Below are 18,490 nucleotides of genomic sequence, written 5' to 3'. Positions count from 1 at the left end.
GTGCGCACGCTGTTTACATAATACAGCTGTATGCCTGTATATACTCTTTGTTTGTTCTCTTCTTGTCCATTCAACTGTGTCATGGACATCTCCATTTTCCTTTTTTTTTTCTATTGCATAGAATGACTATTAATTTAATTATGAAATTAGCTAGGTAAGTTACAATTATGAAATTTAGTAGAATTACTCAACATTTTACAATTATCCGTTCCGTATTTGTATTCGAATTCATATCCGTTTAAGGCGGATATGATTTTAAATTTAGTATATGTTTACTATCTGTATCCGTATTCGTATCCGCTAATTGAAAGACGGATACGGATATGGTATTAGCATTATCCGCTCTGAATCCACTCCGTTTACACCCCTATTTCTTGGTCTAAAAGTATCTACAAAAAGTTTGGATATATTTTCTAAGTTATAAAAAATTGCACAAATTATAACTATTTGATAATATAAACAAAACAAAAAAAAATATATAGTTTTCTTTTTAATTAGTAAAATATTTTAATTTTTTTTAGAAATTTAAGGAAGCAATTTATATAAATTAAAGTTATATTGTAGAAATAACTAATTAGAAATATTATCACCACAATTTTTTTAAATACTATTTGAGAAAATAAAGACATTATGTATTTCAAAGTATAAATAAATTTCCGATTCAAAGAAAATGCATTAATTTTTAACTATAAAACGGAAAATAAAATACTCAAATTTGCAGGAATAAAATCAATAGAGAAGTATACAAAAATGATCAAAAAACTAGCAAAAACATACTCGAATACTAAAAATATAAACCTTACGAACTTTTATGATTTTTTTAGTGTAGCCGTGGATTGCAATCCAACGTAATATTAAACAAAATAAAGTTAAGTTATGCAATATTCTTAAAACATCAACATTCCATTTTACAAAAGTAATTTATATAAGAAATTAAATCTCACAAAAAATAATTTCCAATGTTCACTTGAAAAGAAGATATGCTTGATGGTACAAATTAATGATTAGAAATTAGACAATGAATTAATGTTTGAAAACGTAATTATTCCATAACCTATTTCCCGAAAGAAGTCAAGTTTTATGATTTTTATCGATACAGTACATCAGCTTATTACCTACAATTAGTATAATATATATTTTTAATTTTCACAGTTCCGTGGAAACTGTGTACAGACTTTAATAATAAAATTAAAAAAATTATCATAAAAATTATCATTTTATAATTGGTTATTTAAAATTAATAATCAATTCATTTCTGTTGATCTATCTTGTCAAATGCATATATAACTCTATAGCTAATGACATGTTCATTGTTTAAACAAATCAAATGCGGAACTTCAAATATAGCATGAAAAATATAATAACAATCCTTATTCTTTTGTCATATATTCAGGCTAAAAAATATAAAAAAAAAACATAACATGAATAGCTCCTTCTATATATCAACCCCTCGCCATTTTTTTTCTTCTATATAAATGTTATATATGTTGAATATTAAAGGGGCCATTCGCTAACAAAGTAATATTGAACTTAATTAATTACTGGTTGGATCGAATTCAATTAACATAATTTTAATTTAGGAATAATTTTGTAATATTATCTATAAATATTATTTTTAAAGATCCCTCGTAAATTAGCTGCATGTCTTGTTAGTTTCCATTGATATCATAGTAAGAGTACATGATAAATTGAAAATATATTACATCTATAGGGTAATATGAGCAAGAGAGCAAACTACCATTAAAGCAAGCACCCAATAATTATGCAATTTTTAATAATTTATTTAATTTACTAAGTTATTAAATATAACATATATTAAATAATAATTATGTTTTAACTCATTTCAACATATAAACCCATAAGAGGGTGCTCTAGAAACAGATATTGTAATAGAGAAAAAAAAAAAAAAAATGAAGAAAACAATTCACCTTTTTTATACTCCGATTTGGAGGTGTATAGGTTGCTCATTTTTCTACATATGATTCACCTGTCCCTTTCCTTTCCCTTTCTTCCATTCCCTCCGTTCCCCTACTTGGAGCACTTCCTAAATATTTGCTAGCATAAAAAAAAAAATTAACAATCCATTTTTCTCATTTTTACGGTTCTCATTTTACTATAAAGCAAATTCAACAAATGTCACAATGAATTTAATAATAACTGAAAATGAATAGGAAATTCACTAAAGAATATATAAATTATTTAATTAATTGTTTGGATGGTCTACAATAATTACAATGGAGACAAAGTCTCTCTATATCAGGGTTCTAAATAGCTAGCTATAGCGGCACTATAGCTACGCTATAGCTTTTCCGGACCATAAACGCTAAGCTATGAGATAAAATTGCGCTAACTCAGCTACGACCGCTATAGCTATAATAGCTGACCGCTATTACCGTTATATGAGACCCGCTATAGCTACCGCTATGCTACATGGTTTTTTTTTTTGCAATTTATATGGACTTCTGTACTTCTATTCTTATTTCTAATGCTACATGGTCTTCTACGATAAGTATACTAAACCAAACTATATGCTTCTATTTTTATTTGTGATTTATTCTATCATTCTATATCGAGAAATATTCAAATACTAATTCTTCATTTTGATTACTCTTTTTATAGTATTCATTTGTAAAATTATTATCGTTCATTTCAATTGAAAGCTGATTTTGATTATTATTATAATTATAAAATGTTTAAATATGTATATTGACTTCATTTACCTTATAAAATTAATTGCTCTTTGTCTATTATAATATGTAATACCATGAAGTATAAACTATTAAATAATGTTACTTTTTAGATTTTTTTTTCTTCTTATTTGCGTAATTGATAAAAAGTATAGACTTAGATTAGTTGTCATTTAGTTGTTACATCAATTCTCTAATATTGATTATGTTGATAATTAATAGAAATATAGAATATAAAGTTTGAAAAGGGAAAATCGCTATGTGTGATAGCTTCCGCTATAGCTACGCTATTCGCAATAGCTTTTTTTTTTGTCTCCCCGCTATGCCGCTATAATCGCTATTTAGAACCTTGCTCTATATATAACATTTTGTATGGTCAATGAACCAAAATCTCTTAAATTAATTTCCAAATTTTGTAAAACATTATTATTAAATATAAATCATATGAGATATTATTTAGATATTAATATCTATATTATAATATATTAGTTAAATTTCTTTTTGCACCCCCGCTTATTGGAATTTGAGTTAAGTTGTTATTTATCAATTAACGCTTCCTCACCTGTCTGAAAATTACGTTTATCTCTAATGAATTAATAAATTTTTGTATTATTTGCACCACAAAATAGGTCAAGAGTACACCTGATTGCATGCAAATTTTATTGTCTCATCTCCTGATCTCCTAAAAAACATAAAACATCAAAACTCACTTTATGGAGACTGGAGCAATCAAATGTCATCAGCGTCTTTATTAATTTAAAATTCGAATAGCTCAGTATCTCTCACTTTGAGTCTAATTATTACTTTACAAAATCATAATAAATTATGTAAATAGTTAATAGGGTAAATTTGCCATAAAGGTAAATTGATCTTAACTAATATTACTTAAAATACATGTAGTCCAATTTTATTTATATCAATTTACTCCAAAATCTCAAACAAATTTAAGTTGATTGGAATATTTTAACTAGCATATATAATAGAAAAAATAGCAAATATATTATTTTAAAAATCAATAAGTTACTATATATTCTAACTGAAAACGCGAGAAAGAATATAATTTAATACACAAAATTGTTTGCTCATGTTTTTATCAGCTCATATATCATGTTATTTGTATTTTGATCATGAATGAAGAGTGCATGATCATCCTAACCGCCTAGCTAAACTATGCATGATTTTGTAGCACTGCAAATTAATTATATGCGTATCTTTAATAATTACTAAAAAGTTTTGATGCTTGTTAAGTAACATGAATATCATTGTAATTTTGTTCTTCATTTTGTTCTTATTTTTTATGGTCACATTTTCAATAAAGATTTCTGAGATTATTTTTCTAATTGAGCCTTTTTTTTCAAGGAAAAATTAATTTTCCTTTCAAGTTTCAAGTCGTATTGTCCTTTTGCTAATTATGACGTGGCTTCAATGAAATCCATGTTTCTTCTTTCTTGTTTTGGTTACCCAAAATATTTTTTGAAAGTGAATAAAAGTTGTTTGGTTTTTTATATGGGACAAACAAATTTGATATATATTGCGATTGTTTTCTATTGCAAAAGATTCCGCTGAAAGTGTTGATGCAGCTCGTTTAGTAGCACTGATGTCATTGCATGTTTTTCCTTTATTTTATTTTGAAAATTTTATGGTCACAATTTTTTATAAAGTCATTGTAATTTTGTGAAACTGAACCTTTTTATTTAAGGAAAAAAAGTTATTTTCTATAAAAGTCCCATTGTACTTTTGCTAATCATGATATGGCTTCAATGAAATCCATATTTTTCTTTGAAATTTCAAATATGTCATGTCAACTTTCTTCTTTTTATTTTGGTTAACCAAAATCTTTTTAAGAAGTACAGATAAATGTTTGTTTGTTTTTAGAAGTCTTAGTAAGAACTATGGTATTTTCACTATTTTTGGTGTATAATAAAAGAAGATTGAGGCTATGGTACTATGCATAGTGTAGATTGGTTCATACTATAGATCATTATTTTTATTTTTAATGTTCTAATGGCTGATTAAAAATGTTCAATATGATCTCCATATATATAAATATGTACTTGCATATTATTTTTGTTGTTTTACTATTTTTTTTGGAAGCGTCTAATTGTCCACAAGTTTTTGTCCACCATTTGTCCACAGATTTAACTTGTGCAAATACTGTAAAACTACTTTTACATGCTGTATAATTATACAATATATCACATAAAATATATCAGTTAATCACAAAACATCCAGCAACTATTTGAAGTGGTCCCATGATAGTTAGAAACATATTGCAACTTGCACAACAGGACAAAAAAATATATATTTTCAAACTATACTTTCAGAAATTACAATTATTGACAGTTAGTGTTAGTTATTAGCAGTTATTTTGACAAAAAACGTGATAAAATGTCAATTTTCAATACTGTAAAATTGTAAACTTAAATTGTAAAAATAAAAAGTAAAAACTATAAATTTATAACAATGTAAAATTAGCAGATAATAACGATTAAATGCAATTTAAAAAATATAAATTTTCAATACTGTAAAATTGTGAATTTAAACTGTGAAAACAAAACGTAAAAACTATAAAATTTCAATAATGTAAAATAAGCAAATGAAAATGATAGAATAAAATGTAAAAAATATAAAATTTCAACTTAAACTACAAAAACAAAACATACAACCAACAAACAATCAATACTGTAAAATTTCTAAATCTAAACTATAAATCAATTTCATGTATACTGTAAAATTTCTAAATCCAAACATGTATCCATCATCTATTCAACAAAACTATAATATTCACCACACTATTGAAAACATCATTGTTCAACAGTAGCAAAAACAAACAATAACATTCTAAACACAAATTCATACATTCCACACAAACATACTATTCAACATACAAAAACTTTTACTTCATAACCCTTTGTTTAGTATTGTTTGGATGATTTGGAAGCCTCATCACTAGAACAATGCGTTCTTTAAAAATATCATCCTGCAAAAAAACAAAACAAAACTGTGACCTATATCCTGTAAAAACTCTGCATATCCTGTAAAACCGTAAACTATATTCTTTAAAATTGTGAACTACATACTGTAAACCTTTAAACATCAATAATAATAGAAATGGTAAAATGATGCATATATCATGTAAAACTGTGAATTATATCCGATAAAATAATCTACATAACTTTTAAACCTGATTCATATATCCTGTAAAATATTGTATAGATCCTGTAAATCTATTAGAAAAATACTTGAAATTTAAGTCAATAAAATTGTTAACTTGGTCTTGTAATATTGCATATATGCTGTAAACATCAATAACCTGTAAAATATTGCATATCATGTAGGTACTGTAAAACTGTGACTATATCCTGTAAAAAACTCTACATATCATGTAAAACTATAAACTATATCATGTACAATTGTGAATTATATACTGTAAACCTATAAATATCAATAATAATAGATACTGTAAGATGGTGCATATATTATGTAAAATTGTGAACTATATCATATAAAATTACTCTATATAACCTTAGAACTTGATTCATATATCATGTAAAATATTGTATAAATTATGTAAATATATTAGAAAAATACTGAAAATTTAAATAAGTAAAACTCTTAACTAGATCTCGTAAATATTGCATATATGTTGTAAGCTGTTGCACATATATCATTTGAAACTATTAAACAGATCCAGTAAAATAAAATAAAATAAAAACAATACAATGCATAGCTCATATAAAATATATGATATATCTTGTAAGACTATGAAACATATCATAAAAAATACTCTACAGAAATTCAAAACCTAACTAACCGATCCTGTAAAATAATGTATAGAACCTATAAACTGATTATATGCATCTTGAAAATTTAAATCCGTAAATAACTCACTCAATTTATATTTCGCCGCTGCTCTTCAATCCAAATCGCAAATGATGATTCGTCGTGTTTTCTTTTCAAAAGTGAAATCGAATACTGTAAATCAAAATATCAAATTATGTAAGTTCCTAAATCAGAAAATTCAAATCGACGATATTACGAAAACAATTTATGTAATTTTGAATGCAGATATCAAATTCAAAATAAAAAAAATCAAATATCAATCCAAAAGAATAATTCATCGGCTTCTACATTTAACAAGACATGATTAAAGAAAAGTATTTCTTTAGGAGTATATCAAATGTACGTACAATCAAACTTTATAATAGCTAAAAAGTTTCAACAAACCTTATCATGGTAATAAGAGATGTTATACCAACTTATAGGGGGCATCAAGGGCACCAATCTAAGCTCAAACCGCTTTGTCAACCTTGATGGTAGTTTCTTTACTATTCTGACCTCATCTCTTAGTGAATTTATGAAATGGCCCACATGAAAAAATGTCTTGGAAATCACACTACAATTTTGAATAATTGCATACAGTCAGTGTTCTTACAACTTGTGGCCCAAAAATCATATAAAAAAAAAAAATCAAGCACACCTAGAATCCTGTCAAAGCGAGGTCTTTTCTAACTCTGGTACAACCAAAGTAGCATTTTTTCATGTGTATATATACAATTGATGACATTATGTACATATGCATGATCTCATGTGTTCAATAAATTTAGAAGAAAACCAATTAAGTTGCAAAGCTCTGAAAAATAAAAAGGCTGTAGGAATTGAAATGTTGGCCTCTGACATACCAAGCAACTTGTACTCCAACCTTCCCTAGAGTTCGCATGGCCATATATACCTGAATTAAGATATTAATTAAACAAAGTGATTATTTGCTATTTTTTATAAAACTGTCTATACACTAGCAGGTGTAAGTATTTACTGTCACCATTTATGGTTCCATGCTGTCAGAGACTGCAATTACTGGCAAAATATGTGTTTGTAAATCTTTTTACTTAATTTACTTTATTGGATTGATCATAAACCATAAGCCTTGAATCCTCAAGCTGTGCATTAGTGCATATAACCAGGGAAACATTGAAAAATAAAAGATTGGAAATAAAAAAGGAAAGATGAAAGAAAAAACTAAGATCTGTGCAGGTCCAAGAGGTTCATACTGGAAAATTGAGGTAAAATCAAGAAAAGATATTGTGAAATTACCAACAAGACACCTCCAGATCCTAGCTCACACATGGTGTTTACATTTACTTCTGCAACAAGTAAACCTGTCACAACCTGAAATTCAAAGTTGCGAGAACTCAATTGGCACTGTATGGACCAACCCGTTCCTCGCATGTCGAAGGTGATGGCATGATACCCCTTCTCGGCTAGTCCAGTGATGATCCCACGTAGGAGTCCTTGGAAGCCTCCGAGCACACTGTACGGATGCACCAGGACCAAGGCCAGGTTCTACGGTGCCTGTTCGGCAACTCTAAGACCGATCTCAAAGCGTAAGGATCATTAAATGATCTCATTTCACGGTCTTATCTACAACAAACCTGCAATAACACTCAATTTTATTAATGTTCTCCAAATTAAGAGGATGCATAATATATCAGTAAGGCTATTACTTGTTGCAGAAAAACTAGCCAAAATCTTTGAAGAATTTAATCAAACAATTCACGAGCAGCAGAGATGGAGAGAAGTTAATAAATTGTCACATTGAACTTACCATAATTTACCATAATTTAATTGCATGAAAGCTTAACAAGCAAGCTTAGAACATTAATAAATTGTCACATCGAACTTGATGGCACTGACTTTTGAAAAACTGATTAAATAAACCTTAGAAACTTGGAATCCATGGCACAATATCACGAGATTGTCATATTGAACTTGATCTAACACTCCCACCAGCTTCTCGCCGTGCTGATTTGGTATTAGAATTCTTTGCTTTGAAATTATTGCAAGTACTTAAGAGTCCAGCATGAAACATGAAACTTAAGAAACTCAAAGAGTACTTACTGATTTTCCACCCAGCCAGCTACACAAATAATTTGAACTTGCTGACAAAGGATTTGTCAGTGATTGTGACGACTTCGGGTCAGATGGCCATGTGTGGAGGCAAGAGAAAATTGCTCCAATACTCCGACCAGTGTGGTCCCTTTCGTAGTCGTACGCTCGTACTCCGTCGCTGTCGCCCGTTTGACGCTGCTGGGACCTTGCTTGAAAGGGATCGGTGTCATCTGTAGAGAGATAAAGGGGTTAGTGAGACAGGCAGAGAGAGAACTCTGATCAGTGGTGCCGGGTCCGATTGGTGGTGGATTAGCGAGACAGGGAGATCAAAAAGAACTCCGATCAGTGGTACCGGGTCGATCGGTGGTGCCGCGCCCGATTGAGATGAGAGGAGTGGAGGGATTCCAATTGGAAATCTGTACGGGGAGAGAGATCTGGAAAGAAAAGAGGATGAGATCGGAATTTTTTAAAATGATTAAATGGCGTTAATGAAGAAAGGGAAGAACGGAAGGTTTATCTAAGTAGCTGTCAGACCGTTAAAATTCGTTAGAATTGGATAAAATTAGTTAGTGGACAAAATGTGGACAGACAGAGATGGATAGAAACTTTTTCTCATTTTTTTTAGATAAGTAAAAAGTCTTTGTTTTTGGATGGTCCACAAATATGAGATCAAGTAATTTTGTACCTTTAATTCTAAATAAATACTAAATAGTAAAAAAAATCTAAAAAAACTAAAATTTGATTTGTAATTACATTCTCAACCATTAGGACTTTTAAAATAAAAATATAAGTCCATAGTAAGAGCCAATATACACTATAAATTGTACCATAACTCAAGAAGAGAATAAACTTGACATTGTTACGACTCCTTGCTTGATTTATAACATAAGAGAGAGGGGAACAAAATACAGTATTGTCACTCTTGAATCTACAAAGAAATGAGTATAGAATTTCATGCCATATTATTTCTCTTCAATCTAGAACAAAGGCCCAGCCCAAATCCAAATAAAGGCCCATAATAAATTTATCATTTCTCACTATAAAGCAGATCGATCTGTTCATAGGGTGCGTCTCTCTCTCCAGCCACCTCTCCAGCCGCCATGGCTGCTTCTTGCGATAGCTTCCTCCAATGGCGAATCCTCTCGGAGGAGACGCCGCCACAAGGACTCTTCGCTCAAGGCACGCAAGGATCAGCTCTGAGGGAAGAAGCGCCGCCACCGCCTTCGCCGCCGTAAATCTTCCGTCCATTCTTCCTCTTCCTTTTCATCTCGAGTGGTGACAAGTAACCTACTCCATGGGATCCCGCAGCATAGGAGTAGGTTAGTTGTTACCACTTCAGATGAAAGAGTTACGAATGGATCACGTCAAGTGGAGAAGTTATCTGACAAGGATGAATTGCTTCCTGAGAAAGTTTTCTGACATAGGATTAGATTCCTCATGCCTGTTGCTCTCAGCGACAGGTGCTTTCACATTCTTAAAGCAATAGCTTCCTGAGAAAGTCAGATGAGGTATTGTTACCTTTTTCTTCCAAATTAATTACCAGAAGCCTGCCTACCTCCATCGGTAGAACCAGTCTTGCATTTAGAACTGGTATGTATTCTGTCTTGTACTGAAAGTTTGCCTGATTTTGCACAAAGTTAATAGCAGTCTGTTTGGTACCAGACTAGGTGTAACACTGACTGCTTTTGGTGTGAAAGATAATTGAATTGAATTAACTGACAACTTACAAACTATTGTCAGAAAAGGTGGAACATTAAGTACCATCTCTAATTTGGTATCATCTGAGCTGATATCTTTGCATCTTCTTAGGCGTTGTCAGAGCTGTCCACACTGGTAAAATTTCTCAACCAATATCTTCTCAGAATAGTATAATAAAAAACCAGTGGAGATGGACATCTCTTGTCGATTTCTCATCTTCCTTATCTTAAAAGGCTGAGCATTTGTTGCTATGATTGTAGATTTTGTTGAATCTGGATAAAGCACAGCAGGACAAGGAGGAAAAGAGCAAGTGAACTAAGCTGTTGACATTTCTTATTGCTAAATTTAATTTACTATTTCTGTGTTTCATCAAGTTTGACACAGGTGAAGTATGGTATATCTTCTTTTCTAAGCATATAATTTCACAAATGGCTATTAATTTAGATCAGATCATAAATGACACCTGTGATAATATAATTCTGATTCATGCCCATTGGTTGCTTACAAGAATATACTGATAAAAATATGACAATATTTATTTCGTCTGCAATTGAAACCCAATAATTTCTGAGATAACTGATAGCTTACTGATACTTCATCCAAGGAAATTGCAATACTTTGGGTATGAATTATATGACTATTATCTTGATCTTGAGCTTCTGGAGTTTATATATTTTGAACCAAGGAAATAATGTAAAAAAAGTATGTTTCTTATGACCCTGTTAACATTGTTGTATGTTTTGGATAATTGTGAATAATGAAATTAATTAGTGACATCTCCTTGATCATTTCTATCAGATTAAATTGTTGAATTTGTTCGAAAATACATGACCAATACTACTAACTTTGGGTGCTATTTTTAAACTTGCCATTTTTTCTTTTGTGAATTGTAGTTTTTCCCTGATGGAAACATGGTGCCATGGTGGTATGTACTATCATGCATCACTTACTGGGTTCTTCCACCAAAAAAGAACCAAGTTTTTATCTTGTTATAATTATTAGAACTATGTTTCAAAATATTATTTATTCACTACTATCAGTACAAATGCTGTCTTTAGATCATTTATTTTCTCTAAACCAATAGAGCTATTTTAGTTTAGTTATCAGTGTTTGTCCCAGTTTTAGGCTTTGAAGAAAGTTGTGAAGATTGCATGTAGATGAATTGGTTCTCGTGTTGGTAATAATAACCTGCTGCTTATTCTTTCCTCTCTTTGTTTTATTTTAAATAAAAAATAATCACATATTTCACCTAGTAAGCTTTTTCTAATTAATATTATATTGATAAGCCTTATCTAATTACCAATTTATCACTATGAGGAACAGGAGCGGATTGGAACTTTTAGTCTTAAATATCCATAATGCTTTTTAAAAAACTATTCAAATATGCTTTTGGTTTAAAAAGATTTTATTATGGCTAACTAATGTGTAGAGTTCATTCAGCTTCTTTATCGAATTGATTGGATTTTATTGGGTCGTCCTAAACAGAATAGCTGTTGATTTTAGATCCAGTTCATATACAAAGAAGCGTAATTTATCACGGCAAGACTTGACAAATAAATACTTATGGACTGTCCTGATTTGATCTTGTTCTTTTTTTTGGTTTTATTTTGCTTCATCAACAGCCCGTAGGCCTGATTTGATCTGAATAGTATGATTTATAATAAACAGTCTATATCTGAATTATCTTTTGAACGGATATTGGGTTGGTCCGAGGTTAGAGAAGACCGGAGGATACGGAGTGGCGGTGTCGATTATATTTTTTTATCTGTTTATTCTGATATAGATCATATTTGAAAAGACAAATAAGGATAATCTCTTGTACGTTACTAAATTTTCATAAACAAATTAGTTGTATTCATTATTTTATTTTTTTTATTTTTTTTTGCTTGTTTTGAAAAATAATTTATCGAAAGCATAAATTAGGATATGAATAGCACTTTTTTATTCGTTTACTCGATCCATACTATATTCGAAAAAACAAGTAAAATAATTTTTTTTCTATTAACTTAATTATTCGATACATATGAAAATATTTTTTATCATAACATATATAGATATGAAATTTGCTTCCTACTGACTCATAACGTACTTGTTGACACCCCTAGTACAGAGCGATTATGGGATGGAGTCTGCATCGTCTGCATTAACTCAAAAGAGCATCTTTTGAGTTAATAGATATTGACTGTCCGATTGCAAACGGAGCTCATCTAGCACTGGCCTAAAACATAGAAGGTCATTAATATTAGTGTGGATTTAATTCGCACAAATCTTAAAGCTGATCGGAAAGTCCATATGGATTAATGCAAAAGATTCCTTTTTGAGTTAATGCAGAGGATACGAATTCGGGATGGAGGGGGGCGATAGGAGAACGAAATGATATTGAGCACTTTTGAGTTAGGAGTTTAAACGGATTTGAATAATCCGATTCCGTGTATTATCCGTATCTGAATTAATTGGAGTTGATAATTTCGAATTCGAATCAGAATATTATTTTAATACAAAGAGATGACTCGGATTCGCATTCAGGTAATATAATGAGTGGATAAACGAAGTGGATATCTGTATTATCCGGAACCCATTTTCTTTCTCAAAATCCAATCCAACTCGGAGCAAATACACTCCTCTCTCCTCTGTCCGCTGTGTCCTTTGTTCATGTAACTGCGGGGTTTGTATATAAAGAACTCTAGATAATATTTTCATCTCTTGAGGGGCAAAAGGAGTCTGAGCCATCTTTAGACTATGAATATACTATCACAAAATTACAATGATATTCATGCTACTTAACACAATCATCAAAACTAGAATTAGCAAATGCCACCTATTTTTGCGATATAAAATATAACAATAAGTTGCATGATAAATACGTGCATGCGTCTTAATCAAATTTGAAGAAATAGTCACAACATTTAAAAAATTGCAACACATTAGACATATCGTAATCATACATGTTGTTTAAACGTAACTAGTCACATTTAGTCATATTTAATTATTATTTTTTGTAATATTAGTAGTTTATTTAAAACTCACCATTATTCAAGGATGGTCTAATGATCCTCATTACACGTTACTTGTCATGACCAGATCAATTTGTAACTACATTTTTTAGTAAAAAATTACATCATACAAATAATCACAGCACATAACACGCGAACCATGACATGTGACTAGCACACGTGTCATGACGGAATCATGCCATGCTGTGATGCATACCATTCTAAAAGCCAATCAAAACGGCAATTAGAATCGTGCATGTTCAATCCGTGGTTTAAAATGCGACCGCATGGGCCGCATATGCGTATGCGATCGGCAGCCGTGCTCAAAATGCCCATGCAGTCCTCTCATGTGATTTTGACCATGCAGCCACATATGCGATCCGAATATGCGGTTATGCGGAATAAAAAAACGCATATGCAGATTAAAAATGTAGTCATGCGGACTGAAATATGGAGCCATACAGTCCTCCTATGCAGTTTTGATAATATAATTATATTTTAATTAAAATTTATATGAAAAAAGTCAAAAAAAAATATCGTTGATTATGTCATTATGTGGAAATAAATTCAAATATATGAATATGAATATATATATATATATACGTGAATTTTTATTTTAAAATCCACATATGCATTCGCATACTGCATATGCAGTGGCCTTCCACATGCATGAACAAAACCGCATTTTAAAACCCTCTGTTCAATACTCAAAATCCCAAATTTCTTTTTCTTCAGGATTGTATCTTCAAAAATCTTTAAATTGTAGATTTCTGATTTGAAACTTCAAATTCTGCAACCTAATTATCATACTACGGATATAAACAATTGTAGTATTACTGTTGCGACAGCAGTAAAAATATTACAGTAAAATGACTTGAAATTAATACACTTATACACAAACTACATTAAATAACAACATCTTGGCATAATCTGTATTTTCATGAGCGTACATTTCAGAAAAAATAAAATAAAAATTACAAGCAAAAATGTCACAAAAAAAGATATTTTTTGTACCTCCAGAATGATTATTGATTAATTGGATAAGATGACAAGAAAAAAAATCAAATTATCGACTAGCTTGAAGCGTCACGTTTTTTCCATCTAAATAAAGAAATTGAAAAAAAAGAGATGAATAAAGTAAGAAAAAGGGAGCAGCTAAATTGTTTGTTTAAAACTTCGCATATTTCGATCATTGTCATCACCGAGGGAGCGCAAAATCTAATGATATCAAAAGAAAAAAAATATATCAGAAAAAATTAGCATCCTTTTTTTTTTGTTTTTTTTTTGCCAAATTTCACGCCCAGAAATATTATTGTACCAGCATAAAAAATGCTTTATATGACAAGTTTACATGAACTCATCTAATAAATTAAAAGGAAAAGAACACAAAAGAAAGAGTGAACATGGTTTTCAGCACTGAACCACACCTAATTCTGAATACCTTCTTTTCTCTCCTGGTGCAATCAGATGCGCTTGCTTAAACCTATATCACAATTATTTCAACATAAATCCCTATTTTTTCAACATAGTAAAAGAAGTACTTATATATCTTACACTTTCTCAGAATAAATTAAATAGAGAGAAGATGACACGTGCCAATTGTCACTCATTAAAAATGTTAAACCAGTAATATTTTACAAGAACTATCTGGTAAGATGTTAATTGTTCATTAATACAATAGCGCTGTACTAGATACTATAAGATGGGACAATTACTGCACCAGCTGGTACCAGTCTAAACAAATATTGATAGTGTCTACCAGCAATGTCCCATAATATACTAATCCTAAGAGTATAGCATATTTAGAAAGCCTAATTAAGTATTTGCAAAATTGCTAAGATATGCAGTAACTGCAAAAGCACCCAGCAATTAACTGATTTTAAAATAAAAATCGAACCTGCCCTAAAAAACAATCCAATCCTATGTGCAAACCGAGCCAATATCAAACCAGAAATGTTTCGAAAATTGAATGCAAAAACCCAACCAGACTCAAACACAGTAAAATGGAAATCGAACCCGAAGTTAACTGAACCCAACCAGAAACAGTCCAAAAGATAAAAAATGCCTGTCGCCACCTTTCCCTTGAAATTCTCTCATCCAATTTCCTCTCTACTAATTTGTTCAACCAAAGATATGAACATGAAATGCATTAGACAACCCATTGTCGATCTTTATAATTTTTAAATATATTTTTTGTGCAAAAACCCAATCCATAGGTGTCTTCGGTAGTATAGTATGTAATTACACAAAAGAACCTGAAATTTTATTTGAAATCTGACCTTGAGAGAGGCAGCTCCAGTAAGAGGAATCAGAGGCAATAATGGACCTCAATCGTGCCGAAGCAATGGCACTGTGAAGTGGCATCAGAGACTCCACACTCCCCAAAGCCGACACCACCGACCTATCCAAAATCAAAACAAACCCTTGTAATACCACATTTAGGATTCTCAATGGTACCCTTTTAACCGTTTACTCGATCCATATCACATTCAATACAACAGGTACAGGTAAGGTTTTTTTCCGTTAGCTTAACGAGTACGGGTAAGGGAAAACTTTTTATTCGTTAACTTAATGGGTAATAGTAAGGGTATGGTAAAGAGTCTTTCGTACCTGTTACCCTATATGATAATTATTAAAAAAAAAAAATTATATATGCTTACCAGGTCCATATCATATTCAATACGACAGGAACAGGTAAGGTTTTTTCCGATAGCTTAATGGGTACGGGTAAGGGTAAAGTTTTTTATTCGTTAACATAATGGGTAATGGTAAGGGTACGGTAAAGAGTATTCTGTACCCATTACCCTGTATGGTAACGGGTAGAAATGAAACAAGTTGTGGTTGTGGTTGTTGTGCTTATCAGGTACCAGTAATCTAACGGCTTAACGACTAAGGGTAAAGATTTTTTCGTTAACTTAAACCAGTAACGGGTAAGGGCATGAAAAAGCTTCTACCTGACCCGTTTCGTATCCGTTGACACAACCTAAGCACAGATCGAACCTTTCAAATGTAGAGCCAGTATATAACAGTTACCTGCGAACGAAAGGGAAGGATCTGAGAGGAACGGAGGGTTTGGGAAGAGCGGCGCCTCTCGCCACTGCTCTGAAGGCTTTAATGGCAGAGGCTGAGCGACCGATCGACGCCATTGTCGGTGCAAGAAGCTCTACGCGATGGTGTGTGGGCGCGGGCGCAGGAGACCCAAATTGAAACCCTCGCAAAACCCTTTTGGCAAATGGCAATGAAGAAAGAAAGTTTGGATGGTTTGCATTGGGCCTATATTTGGGCTGGGTAGCCTATTGGGCTTTTATATTATTCTTGTGTTTGATTAATAGCCTCTTCGGCTTTTTTTTAATTTTTTTTTTTTTTTGACCATTCAATAATCGGAAAGTAAACATGTGGCACTGCTAGCTTTATGCATATACATGGATTTAGAGATTGATGTTTGATGGCACAAAAAAGGTGGAGCAGCACAGGTTTCCTCACAGAAAGAGATGTAGGCAATCCCGCACAGGTTTCAGCACTGGTCTCTCAGAGCATCTACATCCCTAAAACTCAAAATGATTTCTAAATAACTGTTAACTACTTTTTAGAAATTATGGTCTTTAAAGTTTCTAACTCTCACATCTCCGAAACTCATTTTAGAGTTTCTATTAAGCTACGTCAGCAACAAATTAAAAAGGAGAAACAATTTGAGCCAATCATTTGACCAACATAAAGTTTATAAATAGTTTCTTAATAAGAAACTTTCCTGTATAGTTTCTAAATAAGAAACTCTCCCACATCTCTGAAACTGGATTAGAAACTGCCACGTCAGATTAGAAACTCTAATAGTTTCAGGGATGTAGATGCTCTCACGTGTAGCGACTTTTGCTGGCTGTTGCTACATTGCATCAGAAACTGGAGCGTCCAGTGCCTGTAAATTTAATATTTTTTCGATTTAAATAAGGTTTTTTTTCAAAATTATATGAGCCAACTGAAATTGCCGAATCAGATGGATAATATATAGAATTCATATCACCTAAGTAACAGAATATTTATGTTTAGATTTGAACCATCGGATCAAAATCCTCACAAATATTAAAGAGACTCGATACAATTCACCTAAGGATTTGTATTGAAATCGGGGTTACTTTGGCCTTTTTTATTAATTGTTTGTTTATTTTATTTATTTCTTTAAATAAGGAATTAAAATATATGATAAGAATATATGAGAAATATTGCAGTAAGATTTGAAATGTGTAAATTATTTAGTATTATTTAAAAAAGATGAAAGAATCGGGAATAAAAAAATTAAAAAAATATCTGTTGTTATAAATTAAACTACATTCCAAATATAGAAATTTAATATATGTGTTGTTATTTAGCCGATATTTCAACTATATATATGAAAAAGGCAAAATATATACATACCATATACTTACCCTGGATCAATCAATAAATAATGCTAATCACATAATTGCAATATAATATAATATATGGGATATCTGACTGGTTTTGCAATTTTCTATAAATAATAATTTTAATTGAGGACTTGTAATAATAAGGAGATGTTCAGCAAGTTGTGAAAATTAATTTCAACCAGAATCCAAGACAAACAACCATTTTCTTACAATACTAAATTATTTAAACATTGTAATTACATCTAAAGACATTGAAAAAAAAAAGTTGAACTAAATATAATTTGGTTGAGAGCAAAAAAATTATAGAAATATATGAGAAAAAAATTGGATGTAGTAAGATCTGAAATATGTAAATTACTTAGTATTATTTACAAAATTGTTAGAATCGGGAATAAAAATCTTTTAAATTTTTTTTAATACATGTGTTTGTATATTAAAAAAGGCAAAAATACAAATATATACATACCATATATATCTACCCTGAATCAATCAATAAATAATTCTAATCACATAATTGTAATATATCCTATATATGGGCATGTAATAAGGAGAGATGTTTAGCTAAGTTATGAAAATTGATTTCAACAATAATCTAAAGAAATAAAAAAAAATATATTGAACTCAATATACTTTGGTTGAAAGCAAAATTTGATCTTGAGAAATGAAGCCGGACAGTACTTTTGTTAGACCATTAGCATCACCAATTAAACAAAAAATAACTTAGCTTTGTGGCAAACAAAACCTTTACCAAGAAAAAAAAATAATAACATAGAATCAGATGCATTGAACTTGAAAAATGAGTGTAGCATATATATGACAAAAA

General features: G+C 30.8%; 1 protein-coding gene across 3 annotated transcripts; it reads right to left on the bottom strand.

Annotated features, from left to right (window-relative positions):
• Positions 1–13,987: 13,987 nt before the first annotated feature.
• LOC144551039 (envelope glycoprotein) lies at positions 13,988–16,498 on the bottom strand. Of its 3 annotated transcripts, none has more exons than XM_078298871.1 (4): positions 16,301–16,498; positions 15,547–15,668; positions 14,695–14,750; positions 13,988–14,485 (listed from the first exon to the last, which is right to left on the bottom strand). In XM_078298871.1, exons 1-3 carry the CDS (start codon positions 16,411–16,413, stop codon positions 14,731–14,733), a joined length of 255 nt encoding a protein of 84 aa, XP_078154997.1. In that variant the 5' UTR covers positions 16,414–16,498; the 3' UTR covers positions 13,988–14,485; positions 14,695–14,730. The 3 variants fall into 3 exon arrangements, with proteins under 3 accessions (XP_078154997.1, XP_078155070.1, XP_078155155.1); XM_078298944.1 differs by having other exon boundaries at positions 14,709–14,750; positions 16,301–16,485; XM_078299029.1 differs by lacking the exon at positions 14,695–14,750 and having other exon boundaries at positions 16,301–16,485.
• Positions 16,499–18,490: the final 1,992 nt, after the last annotated feature.

This window comes from Carex rostrata, chromosome 1 (genome assembly GCF_964058835.1).
Source record: "Carex rostrata chromosome 1, lpCarRost1.2, whole genome shotgun sequence".
Classification (NCBI taxonomy): domain Eukaryota; kingdom Viridiplantae; phylum Streptophyta; class Magnoliopsida; order Poales; family Cyperaceae; genus Carex; species Carex rostrata.
The sequence above is the reverse complement of the archived record's forward strand: the minus strand, read 5'-3'. Positions and strand labels throughout refer to the sequence as shown.